General features: G+C 53.6%; 2 protein-coding genes across 3 annotated transcripts; one reads left to right on the top strand and one right to left on the bottom strand.

The window, feature by feature from the left end:
- Positions 1-1980: 1980 nt before the first annotated feature.
- Positions 1981-8062, bottom strand: LOC116944811 (N-terminal Xaa-Pro-Lys N-methyltransferase 1-like). The gene is made up of 4 exons (XM_032958553.2): positions 6504-8062; positions 5581-5756; positions 3984-4242; positions 1981-3525 (listed from the first exon to the last, which is right to left on the bottom strand). Exons 1-4 carry the CDS (start codon positions 7018-7020, stop codon positions 3269-3271), a joined length of 1209 nt encoding a protein of 402 aa, XP_032814444.2. The 5' UTR covers positions 7021-8062; the 3' UTR covers positions 1981-3268.
- A 1250-nt stretch (positions 8063-9312) lies between these two features.
- On the top strand, positions 9313-25607 carry KIFAP3 (kinesin associated protein 3). 2 transcript variants are annotated; one of them, XM_032958551.2, is made up of 20 exons: positions 9313-9529; positions 10637-10768; positions 10943-11094; positions 12372-12427; positions 13320-13461; positions 15662-15761; positions 16266-16390; positions 17771-17869; positions 18567-18745; positions 19100-19262; positions 19514-19614; positions 20051-20159; positions 20596-20708; positions 22114-22279; positions 22536-22664; positions 23281-23379; positions 23678-23763; positions 23869-24043; positions 24439-24520; positions 24613-25607. In XM_032958551.2, the coding sequence occupies exons 1-20, from the start codon at positions 9498-9500 to the stop codon at positions 24719-24721; spliced, it is 2349 nt and encodes a 782-aa protein (XP_032814442.1). In that variant the 5' UTR covers positions 9313-9497; the 3' UTR covers positions 24722-25607. The 2 variants fall into 2 exon arrangements, with proteins under 2 accessions (XP_032814442.1, XP_032814441.2); XM_032958550.2 differs by lacking the exon at positions 9313-9529 and adding an exon at positions 9830-9957.
- Positions 25608-26272: the final 665 nt, after the last annotated feature.

Raw genomic sequence — 26272 nt, forward strand, 5'->3', positions numbered from 1 at the left:
GGGTCCCCCATGGGGCATAAGAAGCGATGCCCCCCCCCCGTCCCCTCACCAGCAGCCCCCCGTGCCCCCCAATCCCTCAGCGAAATGTCATCACCGCTCCGTCTCCGCGGTGGACATCTTCTCGGACGCGTCCCCTCCGCTCGCTCCATTGTAAGCCCCCTCAGTGACACAAACCCCAACACTCCGTGTCGCTCAACGATCGCTACTACCTTGGCTATGTTCCCATGACCTTCACTCGTTCATTCCTCCACCCGTGTTGAGGACTCGGGGCTACCAGAAACTCACAATTTCGTCTCATCAACCACACTGTGTTCAACCACCACACTGCAGGTCACAACAACTCACCCACTCACTCACCCACCCACTTACCCACTCACTCACTCACCACACTGCTCACCGCACTGCTGGTCACAACAACTCACCCACTCACTCACCCACCCACTCACCCACTCACTCACTACACTGCTCACCGCACTGCTGGTCACAACAACTCATCCACCCACTCACTCACCCACTCACCACACTGCTCACCGCACTGCTGGTCACAACAACTCACCCACACACTCACCCACCCACTCACTCACCACACTGCTCACCGCACTGCTGGCCACAACAACTCACCCACTCACTCACCCACCCACTCACTCACCCACTCACCGCACTGCTCACCGCACTGCTGGTCACCTGACATCGCTTTCTGCTTCTTCTCTAGCACTGATCCATTCTGGAGTTGCCTCTCCCAGCATCGTCGTCGTCTCTGTCCCCCAAAGTTCCTACAGCAATAGGCTCGCTCAATTCAAAATACGCGTGAACTTTGATCGATTCCAACTTTAACAGTTAGTGCCATTTGTTGCTGGCCACTTGGTGCTTTGGGCTTCTGGGCCTGTGGATCTGCAACCCAGTGGCTACCTCGAGCCGGAACGCCGCTCCGAGACTTCACTGGGCAGCCACCGCGTCCCGTCGCTCCGACACGTTCGTAGGGTTACAGGAATATCGCTCACGACTATAAAGGATTACTATGGGTAGGCGTGCCGTGTACTCTAGTCGCATATTCGACAATCCTCTAACTACCCAAAGTCTGAGCTTTCCAACGTTCCGACAAACGCGGAGTGCGAGCTCAAACCACGTGTTAGGCGGCGCGGCGTCGCCTCTACCAAACCCAACTCGCCCCCCCACCTCCTCCCACCCCCTCCCTTCTCCTCCGCACCCCGCCCCCCGCCTCAATGTAAGCGCCTCTTGACCCGCGCGCTCGTTACCCGCGACCCGCGGCGCGCCTCCCCGAGGGCCTCGCCCAGGCTGCGCCGGCGGCGCGCTGCTGCCCCCTGGTGGACATTCCGTTTTGGTTTAGCCATGTTTGTTTGTTGTAGTACAGAGTGAGCCTGATAACTTTCATCTGCATTGTCTTATGGCTGTTATTATTTGACTTGCATCCCACTGGGATTTTTGCACACAGCGTGGAAATGCGGTGGGTTTTTTTTCTGGAAAACGTTGCTGTTTTTTCCAGGATGTTTCTGTTGCGTGTAGTCACTTTAAGATGTTTCTTGTTCATGTTTTGTTGCGATTGCACCCGAGTCAAGAGCCGCATGGCTCACAGGGTTATACCTAATACATGAAACTGATCTTTGTGCATGACGGTGGTGGGGGGGGGGGGGGGACGCGTCGTTCCTCGTCCGGGATGGTCCGCTCGGAGCCAGCCGGGGGATGGGAGCTGTGTGGTCATTGGGGATTTGCCTTTGGTGATGGGTAGCATTGCTCAGAGGGCCTCTCCATAAAGGTGGAGACCAGAAACCAGCGCAAAAAATCGACCACGGTGCACCACTCACTCATCTGCTCTCCCCTGAGTTCAAGGTGTGGTGAGTGTTAGTGAGTAGGTGAGTGTTGGTGAGTGCTGGTGAGTAGGAGTTCTGGTGAGTGTTGGTGAGTGGTAAGTCTTGGTGAGTGCTGGTGAGTGCAGGTTCACACTAATTGGTGACGTAGCTCGCATGTACAAACTCTTTATTGTCCAATACAAAAACCTAACGCGCTAAGTGAACCCTACGGGTTCATCACAAGGTCACCGGGGGTATGGGGGGCGTCGTGTATTGTGGGGGAGGTGCGGATATGGGATGTGGGGGAACAGGTGAGGGAGGGGGTGCGAGGGGTGTGGGGGCGGTGTGTGGTGTCAGGGTTTGGTGCTGTGTAATCGATCTGTACACGAGTGTGTCTCTATGGAGTATGTAAAAAACATCCTCAATCGGGAGACAAAGATGGTCGGGCATGGTGCTGGCCACCCATACATTCGCGTGCCGTGCCGGCCTTCATCGGTTCTTCTCGCGAACAGGACTTGCCCCAACAGTCTGTTGAAACCTGCATGGGGATCTTTACGTGTGCGTGTGTTTGTGGTGCATCTGTGGACGTGTGCGTGTGTTTGTGGTGCATCTGTGGACGTGTGCGTGTGTTTGAGGTGCATCTGTGGACGTGTGCGTGTGTTTGTGGTGCATCTGTGGACGTGTGCGTGTGTTTGTGGTGCATCTGTGGACGTGTGCGTGTGTTTGTGGTGCATCTGTGGACGCGTCTGTGCGCCGGGCTTAATTTCAGCTGGAGTTGTCCAGGACTGACCTCCGAAAAATATTAATACTCCACCCTAAAGCTGAGACTTTAAACCGCACGTGCGAGCGTGATGTATATGTGTACAACACGTGCGTGTGTGTAACACGTGTGTGTGTGTGATGCGTGTACACGAGTGTGTACGTGTGTTTGTCCAACATTCCAAACGGGACACGCACCACACACAGCCACACTCACCCAGTGAGGCGCTCCTCCTTACCAGTGCTCACCGCCGCGTGCTGCCACTCCTGTCTGCAGAGCAACGTCGCTCAGCGTGGCCCAAACGGCACGGCGAGGAGAAGGGCGGCGTGGAGGTGTTTTGGGGGGTATGGGGACACCCCCCCCCCCATGCATCATCGCCCAGGTGGCTCCTCCAACCACACCCAGGGTCACCACTCCCATCCATAAATGCTCCCAGGTGTCCCTCTACAACCACGCGCCCCCTTCCCCCTGCTGCTGTTCCTTCTCACCTTCCTCTTCCTCACTCACATCCTCGTGTGGTCCTCAGTCCTCCTCCTACTACTCTTCTCCTCTTCCTCATCTGCTCACTCTAATCTTCTCCTCGGTTCCAACTACTCCCTTCATCATCCTCCTCCTTTCCCTCCTTCTCCCCCCGCTCCTCCTCATCAGCTCACCTCCTCCCCCTCCTCCCCCTCTCCCCCCGCTCATGGCCGCCCTTCCTTCACTGCAGCGCGAACATCCACACGGGCATGATGTCGCTGGGGAAGTCGAGCTGCTCCTGCTCGGCGAGCACGCGCAGCGCGGCGCGCCGCACGATGCCGTGCAGCACGCGCAGCTCGCGCGCCACGCTGCCGTCCACCTCGTCCAGCACCACCCCCTCGCGCGCCACGTTGTCCTTGACGATGATGACCCCGTCCTGGCGCAGCGCGCGCCGGCATCGCACGAGCAGCTCCACCAGGTCCTCGTCGGTCAGGTAGCCTGGCGCGCGGGGGGGGGGGGGGAGTTGGATGGGAAGGCAGTGGACGGGAGATGTCAGGCGCAGCCAGACTGGTGCAGTCGCCGTTGTGACCTCGCGGAACGTGGGGCGCACGGGGCACGCGGCCCCACGAGACTTGTGGACAGAAACGTGGGCTTATCGAGGACCTTATCAACCGCAACTTAATCCGTGACCCGCGCCTTAGGCATGCTCCTCACCTCACCATCACTGCTCTCCCCTCACCGATGACTCATGAATTCAGATGACTCACGTCGAACACACACGCGGCCTCTATCGCTCACCTCGCCCGTGGCCCACCGCGCACGCGTGTCCCCTACCCTTAACCCCTCGCCCGTAGCCCTTGACCCACATCCCACCCGTGCCCTACGGTTCACCCCTCACTTCCTCCCGCCTCACCCTCACGCCTCATTCATCTCCCCTCCTCACGCCTGACCCTCACCGATGACCCATTGAATCCAGATGACGTCGTATGCCGCGCCGGGAGGTCTGAAGTCCTGCAGGCGCGAACAGATGAAGCGATTGACGCGCCGGGCCTCGTCGCGGCACAGGTAGCTCTTGCGGGCGATGTTGAGGAACCTTCTGGTCATGTCCACCATGTCCACGGAGCGGAACTCGGGCAGCAGCAGATGCTTGGTGATGCGGCCAATGCCCGCGCCGCAGTCGAGGGCGAGTTCCGAGCGCGCCTGGCCCGCGCTATCCTGCGCGTCGTCGTCAGCAGCAGCAGCATCAGTAGCAGCAGTCAGAGCAGCAGCACCAGCAGTAGCATAAGTGGCGACATAAGGAGCAACAGCAGCATCATCATCAGTAGCAGCAGTCGGAGCAGCAGCATCAGCAGCAGCAGCAGTCGGAGCATCATCATCATCAGCAGCAGCAGCAGTCGGAGCAGCATCATCATCAGCAGCAGCAGTCGGAGCATCAGCATCATCAGTAGCAGCAGTCGGAGCAGCAACTTTAATATTATTATCATCCGTAGCATCACGAAAATCACCGGTATGACATCACTACCACATACTGGAATAATCATCACGAACCTTATAAGTTATAACCATCGCCAGCATATCATCATAATGACCATCAATCATCATCACCATCATCATCACTATCAATCATCATTACCATTAATCATCACCATCATCACTATCAATCATCATTACCATCTATCATTATCATGATCACCTTCATCACGTTTCATGTCCAGTTTCCACGGCTCCAGACCGATGTGTGCCGATCACGGCCTGCATCATGGATTGATTCTGAAACTTGTATGAAACTGCACGATGATAATGTGTTGTGTCTGAAACCACCTCAACCGCCAAAAGACAAAGATCCCCCGTGTAGCCTTATCAGACTTTTGAGGGGGTGAGTGAGCAGCACCGGGCCCGGCCGCCTTTACCCGCTAGTGGCAATGTTTACACGCTGCACCATGTGCTCATTTGAAGCTTCCACAGTCACCACCATCCGCCCGTGACTCTCCTACCGCGTGGCATGGACTGCCGGCGGCTGCTGCCACCTACCGGACCAGGCGAGGAGTGAGAGTCGAACCCCGAGCAGGGTGGTCCCTCCAGGGCGCGAGCGGGACGGGTCCCCGCACAGGTCAACTCCCGCGCCACGCTATTTTAAACAGTGACCTGGCAATGCGGAGCGTGAGACCCCTTCAGAGGAGACGAGGGGATAATTCTCTCACAGATTGGGGAGTAGTGCCTTGGCTTAGGCGTGTTGATGGCATGCTGGATTGGGGGGCAGGGAGCATTCCATAACCAACCGCCTGCTGCTGATTAGGTGCCGCCCCCCAATTATCGCCCTGACCCTTTCCGGGGACCTCTGCGTGTTCCTCACACAGTGGGGGATCTCCCTCTGTCTCTCCTTCTGTCTCTGCCTCTCCCTCTCTCTCCCTCTGTCTCTCCCTCTGTCTCTCCCTGTCTCTACCTCTCCCTCTGCCTCTCCCTCTGTCTCTCCCTCTGTCTCTCCCTCTGTCTCTCTCTGTCTCCGCGGCTGCAACCAACACCCATCAACCCCCCCTCCCCCAGGATCCGCACCCCGACAAATCTTGCGAGGAAGCGGCGGGACGCGTCGATGTCGATGCCGGCGATCTCCGTGTACCCCCCCAGCATGCTCTCCTCCGTGGGGGTCATCCCCTCGTAGTAGCGGCGCGCCTTGGCGTAGAAGGTGATGTCATTGCCCACCCGCTCGCAGGTCAGCACGAAAATCTTCACTGCAGGGCACACGGACAACAGCGGTCCCACTTCGACGGACGGATTCACGACTGACTTCGGTTTACGATCAAATCGAGTCGTGCGGCGTCTCATGTCCAGTATGTGTAACTGTAGCCCTCCACCACCCGACGGCAGAGACGATCAAATCGAGTCGTGCAGTGGTGACGTCGTGGAGAAAATGTGCCGATTATATTTTGACAATGCTGTCCGATATTTCGCTGGATATTACAACCGGCATCATCAGACTGTCGGGACAGGCTCTGTTAGCGAGCACCTCAGGTGGTGAGTGGCCAACACCACTCCCAACCGCCTTTGTCTCCCGAGTGGCGATGTTTACACACCGCATCAGGTACTCTTTCGAGGCCGAGTCGACCTAGGGGAGGCCCAGGACCGGTTCACATAATCGGGTTCGTAGCGGAGCGCTCTAGCCACTGCGTCACCGTGAACACCTGCGAAGGCCAACGCGGTGCATGAGGGCGCTGGGTGAGGTTCACGCGGAGATGCGGTTACTTACCGAGGGGTGAGTGGATCACGCCCACAGAGACTCGGTTACTCACCCTCACCTGGTGAGTGGGTCCTGGGAAGTCACTACAGACTCGTATATTGCTCACCTGGTGAGTACACGCACCACAGACTCGGGAAGCGCTCACCCTCACCTGGTGAGTACACGCACCACAGACTCGCGAGGCGCTCACCCTCACCTAGTGAGTACACGCACCACAGACTCGCGAGGCGCTCACCCTCACCTAGTGAGTGGGTCTTGAGTAGGTACTGCAGGCTCTCGAAGAAGTAGGTTCGCACCGTGGTCTGCAGAGACGACGACATCCGTGCTGAGCTTCGCGTCTCTCTCCCCGGGGCCTCCCCAGCCGAGACTCTCACTGCTATAATTACCCCAAGGGGGTCGTAGGCAGGGGTACAGAGAGGGGCCAGCACCGGCGGGAGGGGATGGGGGATCAAGGGGGTGGCACAGGGTCTGAAACACGAGGAGACAGACGAGGTAGGCAGAGGGAGAGAGAAGGGCGGGGTGACCGGGAGCCGCACTAAGACGGGGAGGGTAGAGGAGTGGGGTAGAGGAGTGGGCATGCTGGAGTGTAGTGGAGTGGGGTAGGGGAGTGGGCATGCTGGAGTGTAGTGGAGTGGGGTAGAGGAGTGGGCATGTTGGAGTGTAGTGGGGTAGGGGAGTGGGCATGCTGGAGTGTAGTGGAGTGGGGTAGAGGAGTGGGCATGTTGGAGTGTAGTGGAGTGTGGTAGGGGAGTGGGCATGCTGGAGTGTTGTGGAGTGGGGTAGGGGAGTGGGCATGTTGGAGTGTAGTGGGGTAGGGGAGGGGTATCCCTTTGCCAGTGCCCGGCTGTTGACACCCTTAACCCCCCCCCCCCCCCGGGTATAGCTGAAATGACGAATGGATCGGGTCGTATTTAATCCCAGAAAGGTCTCGTGAAAGAAGAAGTGTGTTTACAACCTCTTCCATTCCATCCCCCGGAGCGGCATTTGAAACAACGTTCCATGTTGTTCAATATCCCGTTTGTAATGCATCATCGTCGTCATCAGGCAGGGTCACTCCACTGCTGGATTAGGACCTCAAGAGCTGTCTCCCCAGCCGCCGCAGACACATCTCACGATGCTGCGACGCTCGACTCGACCAATCCACCGAGCACCTGAGCACGAGCTGATACCATCCCGCCGTCTCCCCAGCGGACGTGGTCTCCGACGCGTTCCATCCCGTGTATAAATAGCGATGTCGCGTTTTGCGAGAGATGCCATTATTGTCCAGTCGAGATGCCCGGCGTGATTCGGCTGCCGCAGAAGCAGCAGCAGCGGCTGCTGATGGTAAACAGAAACACGCTCACAGCAAAGGGCTCAACCATGCCTCGCGTGGCCGGAGTTGGAGCTGGCAACGATGACATCATGGGTTCGAATCCGGGTTTCAGACGCCCGTGATTCAATCTTGTTCTCCGATTTAATCGCGGAACTTGTTGTGTGTACAGGTGTGCTTATAACAGGTGTGCTTATAACCGGTGTGTATATAGGAGCGGTGGCGCAGTGGTTAGCGCACTGCGCTACGAACCCGGCGGCAGCCTGAGTTCGATTCCCGTTCACGTCTACCATCGGTGAAAATGATCGGAGATGGCCCTGGGCTTCCCCTAGGTCGACTCAGTGTTAAATTACTACCTGGTCCGATGTGCGAACATCACCACTGGAGGTACAAAGGCGGCCGGGTGTGGCATTAGCTGCACCACCCCCTAGTGTGCAGTGGCAGCCTTAGTCGGTGGTCACTAACACCACTTGCCCCGCCAACCTTGAAGGGGCTACACGGGGAATGTGTCTTCATAGCTGCGTAGTATACAGGAGTGTATGCAAGTGTGTGTACATGTGGATATACAGGTGTGCGTCTAAGTGTGTGCACAGGTGCATGTAAGTGCATGGGTATTTTCCGGAGCTCAGCCCTGGATAGCTGCGGCGTAAAGTAAATCCTGGGCGCCATCCCCTTGCTTGGAAACGGGTTTATTGAATTGGCCAAACGTGTCAATGTAATTTAATACGAAGTAGTCGACGGCTTTCGCGACCAATATTATCCATAATAAAAGTGTTTGGAGTAGATCGCGTAAATATGTCAATGTAGCAGGACCCTCCTGCAAAAGAGTATTGAGACTAAGTGAGGCTTTTCTGGGTAAACACAGCGAATAAACACAACGAATGACCACGATTACAGCGAGCTTTTCATGGCTAATAAAGGCCGTTATCAATGAATCAGCCATAAATATATCAATCCGCTAATCCGTGGGCATCTCTCACGGCCCTGCGATGTCGCGATCCACCACCACGCGAGCTGAGATGTCATCGCTGCACTGCAGGGCGGTGTCACGGCGAGCCCGCTGGACTGAGCCATGCGCATGTCGCCGGCTCGATCTCCCAGCGCGGCAGCTGACGACACAAAGGGCGATTCATGGCACTGATCACAGGCTGATGGCGCGCCTTACTTTCCAGCGCGTCTTATAATCCGGCGCGCTCCATGCTCGTGTGTGACAAGACACCAGATATGTACAACTTTCTGAACACCCCGGGCACAGGTGTGGAGTGCGTCTTATAATCCGGATAAGACAGCAACAATAACTCTCGGTGCGTCTTCTAATCCGGTAGGTGTGTGCGTTGAAGCAGATGCGTACACCCTTTGTATTGATCTCAGGTGCAACATCGGGATGCGTCTTACTTTCCGGTGCGTCTTATAATCCGGATAAGACAGCAACAATAACTCTCGGCGCGTCTTATAATCCGGTAGGTGTGTGCGTTGAAGCAGATGCGTACACCCTTTGTATTGATCTCAGGCGCAACGTCGGGATGCGTCTTACTTTCCGGTGCGTCTTATAATCCGGATAAGACAGCAACAATAACTCTCGGCGCGTCTTCTAATCCGGTAGGTGTGTGCGTTGAAGCAGATGCGTACACCCTTTGTATTGATCTCAGGCGCAACATCGGGATGCGTCTTACTTTCCGGTGCGTCTTATAATCGGGGCGAGGCGCCAGGCGAACAATGAATTAGGGTCCGCAGTCGCCATGGAAACACGGGCGGAGCCAGAGGAGTAGGCGGGAGGGGCCTTGCTCAGCGACCCTAGCGACGGCGCGCGGTGGCCCCTCCGCTCTCCCCGCGTCCCTCTGCGAAGCGCACCGCGACAACAACAACAACAGCCGCGACAACAACAATAACAGCCACGACCACAACAACAACAATCGCCGCGACAAGATGCAGGCCGAGGACGCGCGATATCTCAAGCGGTACGCGACCCGGCCGTCGGGCCCGACCGGGAGCCTCGGTCTCGCCTAACCGCCCTGCCCTGAGAGGCACTCCCTCGCCCTTGTAGGCTGGTGCGGCGGTCCGTTGGCAAGGGGGGCGGCCCCGTTGATATTTTTTTGATTTATTTTTAGTTTATTTTAATGAGCACGGCGTTGTATTTCGTGTCTTGTGCGCTGCCATTGCTTTATTTCGAATAATGCATCATGCTAATTTGAAATCATTACTGGGTACGTTGTGTGTGTATAGTACGTGTTCATGCAAACGCCGCAACGGCCAAGACCAACGTCGCGAAGTGTCAACCCCGCGCACGGAGTGGTGGGCCCTCATCCAGTAGTGGATTGGCAATGGTGCTGTACTACGGGCCACATACACCTAGGGGCTATGCCTTGGTGTATATTAACCAACAGAGGTAGCAGCAGTTTATCATACCTCACGTCCATGTACAGCCTTTTTGTCAATACACTGCTGAATGACGGCCTTCCCCAGTACAGCGAGTCCCCCACGCCTTACGGGACGTGGGGGTTATTTGACCATACTTCACCACGCTGGTCAGTGCGGGTTGGTGAAAGCAAGTGAGCATAGAGAATGATGAGCTCGACAACAATGGGGTTCGCACGCCAAGGTGCTGAGGTTGCTACCTGAGGCGTAGCAAAGGGCGGTTGGTAACCCCATCAGGAACCCGAGAGATTCAGTTCAGCATAATTATTGTTTTATTGAGTAAAAAAGAGTGATCATTGTACAGTAGGATGGCAACGCATTATGGAGGCCTTCATCCAGCAGTGGATCAAGAATGGTTGAAAAAAATGCGAAACATTCTGTTGTCAAAGGCGCGGAGGTGGGGGCGCTGTGCGGCGGGAGTTGACAATGTCCAGCAGATATTTTTACAGCATAGCTCGGGAAGAAGATATTGATTGATCCCTACTATGATGTGTCATGTGCTCTCCCCACTCCCCCACTCTCCCCTTTCCCACCCCTCTCCGCCCTCACTCTCTACTTCCCCCCCTCTCCCATCTCCTCTATTTCCGCTCTCTCAACCTGCTCCTCCCTCGATCTCCCTGCTCCCCCCCCTGCCTCACCAACACCGGCAGGAAGATAAAGGGAGGAAACATCGATGTGCACCCGACGGAGAAGGCTCTGATCGTGCACTATGAGGTGGAGGCCACGATCCTGGGCGAGTTGGGAGACCCCATGCTGGGAGAGCGCAAGGAGTGTCAGAAAGTGTGAGTGCCTGTCTGGCTCGCTGGCTCTCTCTCCCCCTGTCCGTGCAACACGCGGCTGTGCAAAAAGTTGCGCTACGCTGGAGAACACGCAACGTATATGCCCTGCGAAGAGGCGCGTTTGTCAGTCGAATATTTGATCCCCGCTTCTCCTCCGCCTGTTCTCTGCCCGCGCAGGATCCGTCTGAAGAGCCTGAACGCAAACACGGACGTGGCGACGCTGGCACGCAAGGTGCTGGAGGAGTGCCGCCTCATTCCACCCGCGCGGCTGCCCGAGGTGGAGCAGCTGCTGTACTACCTGCAGAACCGCCGCGACGTCTCCTCCGCAGGTGAGCGCGCTCGCACGCAGATGGAATGCAAGATTCGGGCTGGCTCTATTTTTCCTTCTTTCGTTTCTTCCCCTCCTCCTCTTCTCCTTTTACCTCTTTTGATCAGGAATAACGAGGTCCTTTCAACGACTGAGCGAGGCGCTAACATCAAGCCCGTGCTTGCTGCCGGCTTGAGAATATTACTCCATCTTGATTTGAAGCTTTCATGACTGCAGGAACCCATACTCTCTTATTTTTTCTTCTATCTACGTGACTTTACCGAAAGAACCAAAGAGTAATATTTCTCCAGTACTCGATTAGTTGCCGGGCAGTGGTGGCGTGCGTCTGTACTGCAGCACTGTGGAAGCAGCAAACGTTGGTGGATTACGCACGAATGTTGCGAAACTCCCAACTAGTGGGCGTCAAGGTGGTGTCATATCCAAGCTCGCCAGTAAATATGGACCTCTAAATGAAACTATAAACAAAATCTTCTTTGGTTCTTTCGGTAAAGTCACGTAGAATGAGAATAAAATAATAAAATTAAATAACACAATAAAATTCTCACGACGTTTCGGCCACAACACAAGTGGCCTTCATCAGGTGAAGGGACGAGACTGTCTCGAGGACAGCGCTGGAGCAAACACAGCCAAGCTCAGACCGCGACCTTTAAGCTGTGTGAGAAGAAACAGAGCGCCTTGACAAAGGAATTAGCATAAAAATTAGCATTTAATTGGCGGACTTAGCATGATGAACGGTGTAGAGGGGGTGAACATGTGCTTTTTTCTTTAACCAGGTAAAGCCCACTGAGCTATATAGCTCTTTCAGAAGTGACCTGGCCACACATTATAGCTCAATCAAGTGGTTTATCATGTGGAAATTTATTGCAGCCAAATACTTGTATAATCTGTCACGTCTGTATGGGATCATGCGTTGCCCCCTCACACACGTTGGTTTTCTCCAAATGCTGCAGTTTCCTTTCACACTTAAACACTAATCATTAATTGGCTGAATACATCTTAATTTACACGCCTCTGTGTGTTGCGTATTACGCAGCGCGGTGGGTGATGTAGTTCCATAGGTGACGCTGCTATACAAACACTCAATTTTATAAATATTTTTTAAGATCTTGCAGTAAAGAATATATATCATTTGCGGTGACATTTAGAAGCAGTAGGCCTCATATAGCCATGGACCATATAAAATGAAGGTACTAAGCGGTGTGAAATGAAGGCGCGAGTCTCCACCCCTGGTGGAATGCATTGCCGCGTTACATCGTTTTTTTTGTTATGTCGCTTCAGAGAAGGAGAAGGTTTCGAGCAAACCCAAAGACCCACCACCGTTTGAAGGCAGCGAGGTGAGCGTGTGGAATGGCTGTGGGATGATTCGTTTCTGTGGCGATTCGAGGGATTGTTACGATTCACAAGTCGCATTAAAACTCATTAATCGATTCTATTTTGCCTCATTTGTATTAACTTGAAAACATTCCTTGGTAAATCCATTACTGGTTGTTTGTATTGCCTGTCTCATATGTTCTGTCTGACCTCGTTTGTACTGTGCCATGGGTTTCACCTGTCTCGCATGATTGCCTGTCTTATATTGTCGATCTCGCTTGTATTGTCTGTCTTGTATGTTCTCTGTACCTAGCTTGCACTCTCTGTCTTGTTTGTACTGCCTGCCCATGTGTTCCGTCTGGTGTGTATTTCCCATCACGTGTGTTCTTTCCCATGTCACTCTTTCCATTAGCCTCACGTTGACACGCATGTGCACGGTCGCTGGCTTGGGGAGGCTACGCTGTCAGCAGGAGGCAGTGCAGCAAAATACATTGTTGTACTGTATTATCCTCCCAACGTCTATCCTCATTCCAGAAACATTCAAATATAATTTCCAGAAATCATGAGTAACTTCCCACGTGTGCACAATTCAACGCGTGCAGCGGTAGCGCGTTCGCCATTTTCTCAGAGGTTCACCGTTTGAATCCAGCGGCCGCCCTGGTTATTACTACGCGTGTTTTCACCAAAACATACGTACCGCAAGGTTCACAGTAGACGTTCAAGGTCCTGTGACGTCACGATCCGAATTATATTTTACAATTATATTGCATATTACTCAATTAAAATACACGTAGCAATCGCCCCCGACTGTGAAAACTTGGCAGAACCCTCGTGAAAAAGTCGAGAATCAGTGAGGCCTTCCTGCTTTAAAACAATAAGTGTATACTCTCCCGCGCACGTGCCCCTGCGGGCCAGACGGACGAGGTGGCAAATCTGAACGAGGTGGACCAGTATGTGGAGCTGCTGTACGAGGACATCCCTGAGAAGGTGCGCAGCTCGGCGCTCATCCTGCAGCTCGCACGCAACCCCGACAACCTGGACGAGCTGCAGCAGAACGGTGCGGCCCCCACTCACCCAACTCACGTAGCTCACCCAACTAACGTAGCTCACCCAACTCACGTAGCTCACCCAACTCACGTAGCTCACCCAACTCACGTAGCTCACCCAACTCGCCTAGTTCACCCAACTCGCCTGCCTCACCCAACTCACGTAGCTCACCCAACTCACGTAGCTCACCCAACTCACGTAGCTCACCCAACTCACGTAGCTCACCCAACTCGCCTAGTTCACCCAACTCGCCTGCCTCACCCAACTCACGTAGCTCACCCAACTCACGTAGCTCACCCAACTCACGTAGCTCACCCAACTCACGTAGCTCACCCAACTCACGTAGCTCACCCAACTCACGTAGCTCACCCAACTCACGTAGCTCACCCAACTCACGTAGCTCACCCAACTCGCCTAGTTCACCCAACTCACCTGCCTCACCCAACTCACGTAGCTCACCCAACTCACCTGCCTCACCCAACTCACCTGCCTCACCCAACTCACGTAGCTCACCCAACCCACGTAGCTCACCCAACTCACGTAGCTCACCCAACTCACGTAGCTCACCCAACTCGCCTAGTTCACCCAACTCACCTGCCTCACCCAACTCACCTGCCTCACCCAACTCACGTAGCTCACCCAACCCACGTAGCTCACCCAACTCACGTAGCTCACCCAACCCACGTAGCTCACCCAACTCACGTAGCTCACCCAACTCACCTGCCTCACCCAACTCACGTAGCTCACCCAACTCACGTAGCTCACCCAACTCACGTAGCTCACCCAACTCACGTAGCTCACCCAACCCACGTAGCTCACCCAACTCACGTAGCTCACCCAACCCACGTAGCTCACCCAACTCACGTAGCTCACCCAACTCACCTGCCTCACCCAACTCACGTAGCTCACCCAACTCACGTAGCTCACCCAACTCACGTAGCTCACCCAACTCACGTAGCTCACCCAACTCACGTAGCTCACCCAACTCACGTAGCTCACCCAACTCGCCTAGTTCACCCAACTCACGTAGCTCACCCAACCCACGTAGCTCACCCAACTCACGTAGCTCACCCAACTCACGTAGCTTACCCAACTCACGTAGCTCACCCAACTCGCCTAGTTCACCCAACTCACCTGGCTCACCCAACCCACGTAGCTCACCCAACTCACGTAGCTCACCCAACCCACGTAGCTCACCCAACTCACGTAGCTCACCCAACTCACCTGCCTCACCCAACTCACGTAGCTCACCCAACTCACGTAGCTCACCCAACTCACGTAGCTCACCCAACTCACGTAGCTCACCCAACTCACGTAGCTCACCCAACTCACGTAGCTCACCCAACTCGCCTAGTTCACCCAACTCACGTAGCTCACCCAACCCACGTAGCTCACCCAACTCACGTAGCTCACCCAACTCACGTAGCTCACCCAACCCACGTAGCTCACCCAACTCACGTAGCTCACCCAACTCACCTGCCTCACCCAACTCACGTAGCTCACCCAACTCACGTAGCTCACCCAACTCACGTAGCTCACCCAACTCACGTAGCTCACCCAACCCACGTAGCTCACCCAACTCACGTAGCTCACCCAACCCACGTAGCTCACCCAACTCACGTAGCTCACCCAACTCACCTGCCTCACCCAACTCACGTAGCTCACCCAACTCACGTAGCTCACCCAACTCACGTAGCTCACCCAACTCACGTAGCTCACCCAACTCACGTAGCTCACCCAACTCACGTAGCTCACCCAACTCGCCTAGTTCACCCAACTCACGTAGCTCACCCAACCCACGTAGCTCACCCAACTCACGTAGCTCACCCAACTCACGTAGCTTACCCAACTCACGTAGCTCACCCAACTCGCCTAGTTCACCCAACTCACGTAGCTCACCCAACTCGCCTAGTTCACCCAACTCACCTGGCTCACCCAACTCACGTAGCTCACCCAACTCACGTAGCTCACCCAACTCACGTAGCTCACCCAACTCGCCTAGTTCACCCAACTCACCTGGCTCATCCGACTCACCCGGCTCCCCCGACTCACCCAACTCACCTGACTCACCCAATTTACCTGGCTCACCCGACAAACCTGGCTGTGGCTCTGCCCCTGTCTCTGTGTCTCCGCTCGTTTCTCTGCTTGCCTCTGCCCCCGTCTCTCTGTCTTTGTTCTGACCTGTGCTCACTTGGGGCTGCTTACGGCAGAGACGGCGCTGGGCGCGCTGGCTCGCGTGCTGCGAGAGGACTGGAAGAGGAGCGTGGAGCTCTCCACCAACATCGTCTACATCTTCTTCTGCTTCTCCAGGTTGGTTACAACCAACCTGTGCCCCCACCCCCTTCCCCCACACCACACAGAGCAATCACACGTCCACGCCTCTATCCAATGCAGTGTTAGTGACGCATTTGAATAGCTGCTCTTTCGAAATCATATTAAGCAAAACTCAAACTCCTTCCTGGCTTTAAGGTAAAGGCTGTGTGTGTGTAACCGGAGCCTATGGAGGCAGCGTTTTAGTGGTTTGCACGCTGCGCTACGAACCCGGCCACCCGAGTTCGATACCCGCTCACGGCCACCAACACCAGTGATGATTATCTGAACCAGTCCTGAGCTTCCCGTAGGTAAACTCAATCTCAAATGAGTACTTGGTGCAATGTGTAAACTTTGCCACTTGGGAGACAAAGGCGGCCGGGGTTGGTGTTGGCCACACCGCCCCCTCGTGTCCCGTGCCGACCTTCATAGGTGCTTGGGAATAGCACTTTCCCCAACAGTCTGTTAAGGCGATAAGGGGGATCTTTGGATTTGTTGTCTCAGCTTTTCCCAGTTCCACGGACTCATAACTCACTACAAGATCGGAGCACTCTGCATGACCATCATCGACCACGAGCTCAAGCGCTTCCACCTTTGGAATGAGGAGCTCAACAAGAAACGCAAAGTGGATATCCTTGCGCCAGGGATCACCGCGTCTTGCCACGCATCGGGATGTGGCTCCTGAGATGCGTGTGTGCGTACGTGCGCGTCAACTCGCCACGCGTGTGTTGGTGGACGCGCTGGACACCCTTGCAAGCGAGACGTCCCATTTAACATGTAGCAGGCGTTCACAGCCACCGTTATGATTCATTACAGAATTTAGAGTTAGACCACGTAATTGATCTGGCAAAATTTATATCATGGGATCTCCTTTGCCGGTACCAAAATATTACAATAGGTTTTTCCCCATTTTTCTGGCAACAAAACAGGTGCTAAGATGTCAAAACACCAAACTGAAACCTTTTACAAGGAATCGTGTCTGCATTAACCACAATTCTTGTCGTCAGAATGCAAACAAAAGGCTGTACGCCTTGTGGCATCCTCCGGTCTAACACCGTTTGAGATGAGGCTCAAAAGAAAGCTGTCTCTGATGTGGACCAATCAGTTTCAAGGACAATGCATATATTATCAGAGTATATTTTTTGCTTGCATTCTGACCACAAGCATTGTGGTTAATGCAGACATGATTCCTTGTAAAAGGTTTCAGTTTGGTGTTTTGACATCTTAGCACCTGCTTTGTTGCCAGAAAAAGGGGAAAAGCCTATTGTCAAAATTTATAACGTTCAGAACCCTGCACCGAGACAAGCAAATTGCCACTGTTATGCGTTAAACGCTGATGCTATATTAGGTTGTGAGGATTGTTCTTCCATTTACCGGTGAACTCAAACAATAATAATTGGTGCAGCATTAAACGCTGGTACTCATGACAATTTCTACGGGCGTGTTGAGTGGTGGAGGGTTCCCAATGACTCCCAATTATTATGTCTCTCTCACATATCATTGATGGATCCAGGATCAAGGGATTTTCCATGTGAAACATATGTGCTCTCCTAGAAGGCCGTATGGCTGATGGGATGTGTACAAAATACTTTAGCTTGTTTTATGTGAAGGGATGGATGCGTGAAAGAGGTGTGTTGCCTGATTATTTATATTCTCCACAACTGCGTGATTTATAATTGTGTCTATTATAGAATTTTGTGTTAAGCTAGGACCCATATCTCAGAGAGGATTATTGCCTATAAACATCTGGAACTGCACCAGCATTGGATCAAGAAAACTCGACTGACTGATGAGACACTGAATGTGAAAACCGTTTCAGAGTTTACTTGTATTGAATAAATACTGCTTAAGTTATAGCTGTAGAGTGACTCACTGGGCAGATTGACATGAGGGGACTGGAACTCGTGTCCAACTCCTCCCTGCCGAGTGAGAGCGGTGGCTTCAACCGAGTGAGTATCCTCCTCCAAGGGGGCACCGTTGCACCGTGTTGACCTTAACGGCTCGTCCACCCGAGGACGACCCGGAGAACGACTCGCTGAGGAAGGACTACGAGAAGAACCTGAAAAAGTACCAGGGGCTGGTGGCCAAGCAGGAGCAGCTGCTCAGGGGTACACTGTCCCCACCCCCTCCCGTGTGTCCACACCGCGTGGATGAGTGTGGCAGTTGTGCGGTGGGTGGATGCCGGAGACTGGGCACGTAACGAGCAAGCGATTCCGTCGATGAAATTGAGCCAAAATCAATCTCTCTGCTCGCGTTACATGGCACCGAATCACATGGGTGATAATTATTGGTTTATCATTTATGATAATTACATGAAAATGATAGATGTATGTATGTGTAGAGGCAGTGCGCCGACTGGCGGCCATAAGGGCTAATTACGGGTGGGAGAACAGTAAAGGAACAACAGGAGAGAGTATGCACGCGAGCGACCACAAGGGGGGATACCTAGGCCACAGGTCAAATGTATGTTGAACTTCTTTCACACCGTATGTAGCCAACCGTGCTAATCAAAGGTGCTAGGGCTTATTGATTAAGCGAGATGGAACAAACGAGGGAGAGCAGACAAGGCAAATGGTAGCCGGGCAGTGGTGACTACGCACATGGCCTGTAATACAGCACTGTGGAGGCGAGGGCTAGTGGCTCACCACTCAAATATTGTGAAACTCCGTTCCCGTGGGCGTCGAGGAGGAGCCATACCCGGACTCGCCAGAAGAATGTGCGTAGCGGTGCGTGACTGCACGTGTGACGGTGCATGATGTCGCGTGACGGTGTGTGATGGTGCGTGGCTGCCCGTGACCACTGCAGTTGGGTTCTATCTGCTGCTAAACCTGGCGGAGGACACCCGCACAGAGCTGAAGATGCGCAACAAGAACATCGTCCACATGCTGGTGCGGGCGCTCGACCGGGACAATCCAGAGCTGCTCGTCATCCTCTGCTCCTTCCTCAAGAAGCTCAGCATCTTCATCGAAAACAAGAACGACATGGTGAGGCCAACAACGGATTTAAGGGGAGCCCCGGGAGTGTGTTCGTTGCGGGGGTGGGGAGGGACATCTGGGACGTTTGTCTCAGAGACAGAGAGTATGAAAGGATGATTCGGTGGCACAGGAAACCACAGCCAAGTGGTGAAGGTAGCCAGAACCGGTGCCAACCATCGCCCAAACTCTGTGGTCCTATGTTGGTATGTTTGGCCACTACCGAGATAGGGTGCTACTCCGGGTGATTTGGTTGTGTCGGGGTTGGGCCTAAGTAGTGCTTGGATGGGCGACCACCGGCATGTGCGGGGCTACGTGGCAGGCAGCAGAACGTCATGCTGTCAAAAATGTGTTGTGCTGCACTAGGCCGAGCTAGGCGTGGTGGAGAAGCTGACGCGACTGGTGCCGTGCGCTCACGAGGACCTCCTCAATATCACACTGCGTCTGCTCTTCAACCTCTCCTTCGACAGCGGCCTACGGGCCAAGATGGTGCAGGCCGGACTCCTACCCAAGCTCTCTGACCTCATCGGTGTGGCTGCCCATTTGCACGAGAGTCCTCACACTGTTCCTGACATCCTAGTTGATCATCCTGTGTGTCAGGCAGACTGGTAGAGTTCACCACCGCAACGTTCAGGCTGACTGTCCAGTGTGTCGTGCAGACTGAAAAGTTGCACAGCAATGAACCTAAAAGGGAGAGAGTTTTCAATCAATGCGGCGGGCTTGGGGAGGAGGCCTTCATCCAGCAGTGGATTGACCGTGGCTGTGGTGTTTTGACTGCAGGCAGCGAGACTCACCGGCAGACCGTGCTGCGGCTGCTGTACCACCTGAGCATCGATGACCGCACCAAGGCCACCTTCTCCTTCACGGGCTGCGTGCCGCAGGTGCCGCGGCGCTCCCGGCCTCTTTCCCTCTTGCTCTCTGCTGCACCGCTTACGGCCGGGAATTGCTTGGCTTAAGCACCAGTGCCGCCACTCCTCTGTAGATCGTGACCAATGCAGCGTGAGGTCAGCCACACTCTGTACCCCCTATGTTGCTATGGTAGATGCTGTAGTTTTGCTGTAACCCCTCATGTAACAATGTTAATAATAATGTCGACTTGTAACTCGCTGCTACCAGTCAAAACAGATGAGGTCCACATTTTTGCCATACCGCATCCTCTTGGTGAGACAGGGTATGGTCACTTCTTCTAGGCCTATGGGAAGAGTTTCTCAATATTTGTGTGATCCACCAACCCATGCTGCCTCTGCAGTAGCGGATTACAGGCCAGGTGCATAGCCACCAGCATAACGGATTCTCTGTCTCTCGATGTGTGTGCAGCTGATGAAGATGCTGTATGACTTCCCAGAGGAGCGCGTGGACAGGGAGCTCATCTCGCTCTGTATCAACATCGCGGCCAACAAGAGGAACGCACAGCTCATCTGCGAGGGTGAGGCGGACCCGACCAGGGGCCAGCTCCATGCCCCCACCGCCGCGAAGTCAGGCCACACAGGGAGGCAGCGCAGTGTTGGAAACCTGTGCCACAAAGCAAGAAGGCCCTGGGTTCGATTCCCAACTTGGGCATGTTTCTCTATGGAGTGTGTATGTTCTCCCCATGTTCTACAGAGTGTGAGTAAGTGTGTGAGAGGAGTTTGTGTGTTCTCCATAGCTAATGTGACCGGTATTCAAACATCTCGATACTGAACAGTTGCCTGCAAAATACTCAATTGGGATTACACAAGCAGCAATATCATCCCCTACTGCGAAAACCTGGCAAGACTCTCCCAATTGAGTCTCGAGACTCAATTCGACGTCCCTGCATAAACAAAAGATGCTGTTATTGCTCTGATTGTTGATTAACGATGGCGGTGATCCGTATCTCACAGGGAATGGCCTGAAGATGCTGATGAAGAGGGCGCTGAAGTTCAGGGATCCAATGCTGATGAAGATGATTCGTAACATCTCACAGCACGATGGGCCCACTAAGCACATCTTCCTGGTACACGCAGCCCCCTTACGGACAGGGACAGGGGGGAGGGAGTTCAGACTCTGGGGGCCGGGTCATGGACTTTATCAGTTTCTTTGTTAATCAATAATCAATCCTCATCGTTAAACAATGATTACTATCATCAGCTGCATCTCTTCTGCTTACCCCATTGTCCCACTCATAAAGGGTTGGCTGTCAAGTATTCTTTGGGATAGCAGTGTGGTACAGTGGCGCCACTCGTACCTCACAGCAATACTTTCTGGGTTCGATTCCCAACTCGGGTGCCTTTCTGTCTGGAGTTTGTATATTCTCCCCCTGTTCTGCATGGGTTTTATTCCGGTTTTCTGGTTTCCTCCCACACTTCGAAAACACACAATGTAACCGTTGTTGGCCAAAACATCCCAGTGCTGAAAGATTACCAGCAAATCACTCAATTGGGATCACACACACAGCAGCAACATCGTCCGCTACTGCGGAAACTTGGCAGAATTCTCCCGAAAACGAGTCTTGAGACTCCTGGGTAGACGAGCGGAATCATAACAACAAATGCTAAAGTTACAGTGTATTCCCGCTCAAGTGAGGATTCGGCAGTGGCTCATCTCTGTGGCCCGAAGCCCAGGGTCCTTCAATGTGTGGCCTGTGGTGCAAATTTGACCTGGGAAGGCTCTTGGAGTGGCCTGCCAAGCTTAGCCCCAGCTGACAGATATGGTTCACCGAGACGAAGAGAGATACGGATTAGTGAGGTGAAGAGATGAACAAGAGAGAAATAGAGATGCGTGCTGGAGGCAAGAGATGCTAATTATTGGTCACATGTACAGATATGACGTCAAGATACAATACGACGTCCGTACACAGACGTGTGACGTCACGTGGCTCGCCAGCGCACACTCATTGTATTCAACACGTTCGTCAATAACTCTGGCCTCAAACAGAAAACAAAATGTTTATAAAATAGTCGAAATTTCAGGCATTGGCCCTCCGCATATCACAAAATTGCTGTAACCCTTTTACGTGTTCTTATTAAAATATAGTTAAATGGCCTTGGTGTAAATTCGCCCCAACCATAAATAAGTGTTACATGCCCCCAAGCATGTGTAAGTTTTCTCCAGGCACTCCTTTTCTACCACATCTGTAAAAGTTTGTTGATGGAGTTGGCCAAACATTCCAGTGTAGGGTCAAAGAGTAAAGGCAACTGTTGGTAACTCCGGTTTTGCCTGCTGCCTTTACCATTTATAGTTTCCCGTGCCTTTGAATAATTCTCTCTTTCATTATCATCCTCTGTCTCTCTGAGAGTGAATGAAAATCCACGTGTGTTGCACGTTGGGGTATTTATTTGTGGGTTCTGACCACAGCTGCACCGTGCGAAGGGATCGCTTTAGTGAGTGCCGTGCCGGCGCGGACGTTTGATGTCGCGCAGGACTTTGTGGGGGACCTGGCGGGGCAGGTGCGCTCCAACGGGGAAGAGGAGTTCGTGCTGGAGGTGGTGGGGACCCTGGCCAACCTGACCATCCCGGACCTGGACTTCGAGCTGCTCGCCACTGAGTACCAGCTGCTGCCCTTCCTACACGAGAAGCTGCGGCCCGGTAGAGCACAGAGACAAAGATCACCTATACAGCCTCTAATAGACTGTTGCGGCAGGTGCTGTTAGTGAGCACTTTATTTGAGCTGGAACGGCACACGGGGGGGGGGGGGTGGGTGGCCAACACCACGCCCAAGGTTGATTTCTGATGTCCTTTCCAGTACTTGAACATTACCCACGTGACGCTAGCACAGTAGATCGGTGGTAGCTAATGTGATGAGGACGTCGACGCGGTGTGAGACGGTGCCATTGCGTCGCAGGCGGCAGCGCGGAGGACGACATGGTGCTGGAGGCCGTGATCCTGACGGGAACCCTGGCCACGGACGACGCGTGCGCCACTCTGCTCGCCAAGGCCGGCATCGTCCCTCTGCTTATTGACCTCCTCAATGGTGATGATATAATTTAGCGGGCAACTCGCTGCCTTTCTCTCCGTGTCTGTCCTTCCACGTAAATGTTTTAAAAGTATTTCTTACACCCTCATCAGCCACGCAGCCTTCTGGGAGTTGCATAATTTCTGCAGCATTGGTTTTGACGCAAGAAAAAAATATTTTCTGATCATCAGAGTCGGGCTCGCTTGAACCATTGAACTGCGGATCCTCTGTCTTAGATATGGGTCCTAGTTCTATGCGATGTCGTGGAGAATATAAGGAATTAGATAAATAAGCAGACGATCAGTCAGTTCTAAAAGTTCAGAAGTGTGAGGAAATGAGAGAAAAATGTGTCCCAGTAGGGACAACAGGGAACAGTCAATCTAGTATAACGATTCCCTGACATTAGCGGAGGTGTTAATGTGTGGAGCTCATGAGAATAATGACCATGGTAGTAGTAGGGATAAAAGACTAACAAAGGTGGCGATGCTTTTTGTCGTGATGGTTCTAATGTTGATGGTGGTTGTGGTGATTTGTGCTGTGATGGTGATGATAGTTTGTGATGTGGTGATGGTGGATGTGATGGTTTGTGCTGTGGCGGTGATGTTGGTGGTGGTTCCCGTGTGTGTTGGTGCAGCCAAGCAAGAGGACGATGAGATGGTGTGCCAGATCATTTACGTCTTCCACCAGATGATCTTCCACCAGGCCACTCGAGATGTTATCGTCAAGGAGACCCGTATCCTTGGAAAAAATTCTGCTTCATCATTGCACACTGTTCCTGCTCACTGCCTTTAAATAATAATAATTTAGTACGTTTGTTATTCATACCATCAATTTCCTCCGCTTGCTGTGGGTAATGAGCAGGAGGTGATTGCTGCTCCATGCTCGGTCCGTGGGATGGCACGCCAGCATGTTGATGGTGGGTGGGAAGGTGGGCGGGCGGGTGGGCGGGCGGGTGGGCGGGCGGGTGGGCGGGCGGGTGGGCGGGCGGGCGGGCGAGCGAGTGTGGCTCCTTGACGGTGGTATTCCACCAGAGGCGCCGGCGTACCTCATCGACCTGATGCACGACAAGAACGCGGAGATCCGAAAAGTGTGCGACAGCACCCTGGACATCATCGCAGTGAGCGTCGCACCGATCGACTGACCAACCGCTTGCTCACTCATTCACTCGCTCACTTATTCACTCACTTCCGTAAACTAATCCCTGGTTGTGCTGCATGGTCAGGAATACGACGAGTCGTGGGCGCGCAAGATCCAGAGCGAGAAGTTCCGGTGGCACAACTCTCAGTGGCTGGAGATGGTGGAGAACCAGCAGGGGGATGACGGAGACGGCTTCCCCTACGGAGACACCCCCATGGAGCCCTACCTGTACGACCGGGCGCCGCTCCTCTACTCCACCGGTGAGTGCCGCCCTCCCGCACGCAGCGCGACCAGCGTGCGGCGACGTGCAGACACAACCTGCAATGTGGGGAGTTGTCAGGGCTTGCACCATGGCGATCCTAGTGCGGTCTTCTACATTATGTTAGGTCCTGGACCTTCCCAAGGTAAACTTGGCCTCAAATGTGTACCTGGTTCTGCATGTAAACATTGGCACTGGGGAGACAAAAGCAGCCGGGTGTGATGTTAGCCAAACCACCTCCTTGTGTGTCGCACCGGCATTAAAAGGCGCTCACTCGCAGCTTTTAAGGGTAGACTGGGGGTCTTTGTAAATGCAACACGTTTGTGGTCTGTATGATTGGTAAGTGTATGGAGTGGTGTGTGTTGTGGCATTTCTGTGTTGTGGCGTGCGCGTCAGATGGGTTGCTGGCCCCAGACGGTGCGGTGAGCCCCTCCTACCTGGAAGACTACCGCCTTCCCAATGGGGACTCTGCCAGCAGGTGAGTTAATTGGTAGCATGCAGTCGTGTTTTTTGACAAGTGAGTTGTGTAAATTGGCAGTGCTTGGTGGTAACAATTGGCCCTGTGCGCAGTTTGATGCTGGACGGCCTGGGAATGCCTGCACGACCCACGACGGCGTACGGTTACCGTGCCGACGAGGGTGCCACCGCCTCCTTTTACTACGGCTACGACGCCAACTAAGGACCGGAGATTGTTGCTATAGCGCCCATCTTGCAGCCTGCAAACACCCGCACACCACTCTCACAACGCCCAGCCATAGCACCCTGCACACACCTTGCCCATGTGCTGTGCGTGCCACTGTCCCAACGCCCCCTGCACTTGCAACCTGCACATACCTTGCACGCCACTCTCTCAGAACACCCTCGCCCATGGCTTACAGAACCATGCTTGTTCGAGCTCATACATATGAGGCACCCAATAGCATTCACCTGCTCCTAAATACCTGCGACACAAGCACCCAGGCTTAGGGACCAGGCCCCCACACCTGGTCGTGTTACACGAGCGAGCATTGATGTGCATTCTACTGAGAAGCGGCATCATGATGTCGACCTGTCCGCTCTGCTGTGCGGCATATCTCGTGGTATACATCCACCAGACAGTCCTGGTTTGGCCGGGACAGTCCAGGAATTGACATTTGTGTATGAGTGGTAGGAATTTAATTGTACCGAGATCTGATGATATGTTGAAATGTTATTGCAGCAAACTGCACATTTTTTTAATAATCCACCTAGTGTTGACTGAAACATATGTCCAGGTTTGGTCTCCAGTGGAAAAGGTGACATACCGTGTCACGCTGGGCAGTGTGAGTTGAAGGCGGGGAGCAAAATAAGTAGCGTACAACGGATTTCGCTGCACTCAATTATCCTCCATGTAGCCCCGCAGCAGCCTCTAGCAACCTGCTTGCAAGGTGGCCATCCATCCAAGCACTATCCTGGCTCCTGTGAGCTGTTTAAACGGTACTTAACGTCGCGCTGTAGAGTGTACTAGCAAATGATTGAGAACACTAACTTAAATAAATATGTATATGTCGGTTGTGAATTATTAAAGGCGATTGTATGAAGTGGAACCACAGTTTGAGGCGGTGTCTGTTTTGTGAAAACTGAGTGACCTACTGCTGTAGAGCCTCGTGCTCTCATTCTTCTGCTGTGGAGGAGGCTGGATGCTTGACCTGGTGAGGATGAAGCTTCTACTCATATCGCAGCAAATCAAGAAATGTAGAGAAATCACAGAAAAGTGTTTTTTTAACACTCGGGAATATTACACAGAAACCCAAGAATCCCTCTCCCACAGAAACCCAAGAATCCCTCTCCCACAGAAACCCAAGAATCCCTCTCCCACAGAAACCCAAGAATCCCTCTCCCACAGAAACCCAAGAATCCCTCTCCCACAGAAACCCAAGAATCCCTCCCACAGAAACCCAAGAATCCCTCTCCAACAGAAACCCAAGAATCCCTCTCCCACAGAAACCCAAGAATCCCTCTCCCACAGAAACCCAAGAATCCCTCTCCCACAGAAACCCAAGAATCCCTCTCCCACAGAAACCCAAGAATCCCTCTCCCACAGAAACCCAAGAATCCCTCTCCCACAGAAACCCAAGAATCCCTCTCCCACAGAAACCCAAGAATCCCCCTCCCACAGAAACCCAAGAATCCCTCTCCCACAGAAACCCAAGAATCCCTCTCCCACAGAAACCCAAGAATCCCTCTCCCACAGAAACCCAAGAATCCCTCT

This window comes from Petromyzon marinus, chromosome 22 (genome assembly GCF_048934315.1).
Source record: "Petromyzon marinus isolate PM22_M1 ecotype Great Lakes invasive population chromosome 22, UKy_Petmar_22M1.pri1.0, whole genome shotgun sequence".
In the NCBI taxonomy this organism is placed as follows: domain Eukaryota; kingdom Metazoa; phylum Chordata; class Hyperoartia; order Petromyzontiformes; family Petromyzontidae; genus Petromyzon; species Petromyzon marinus.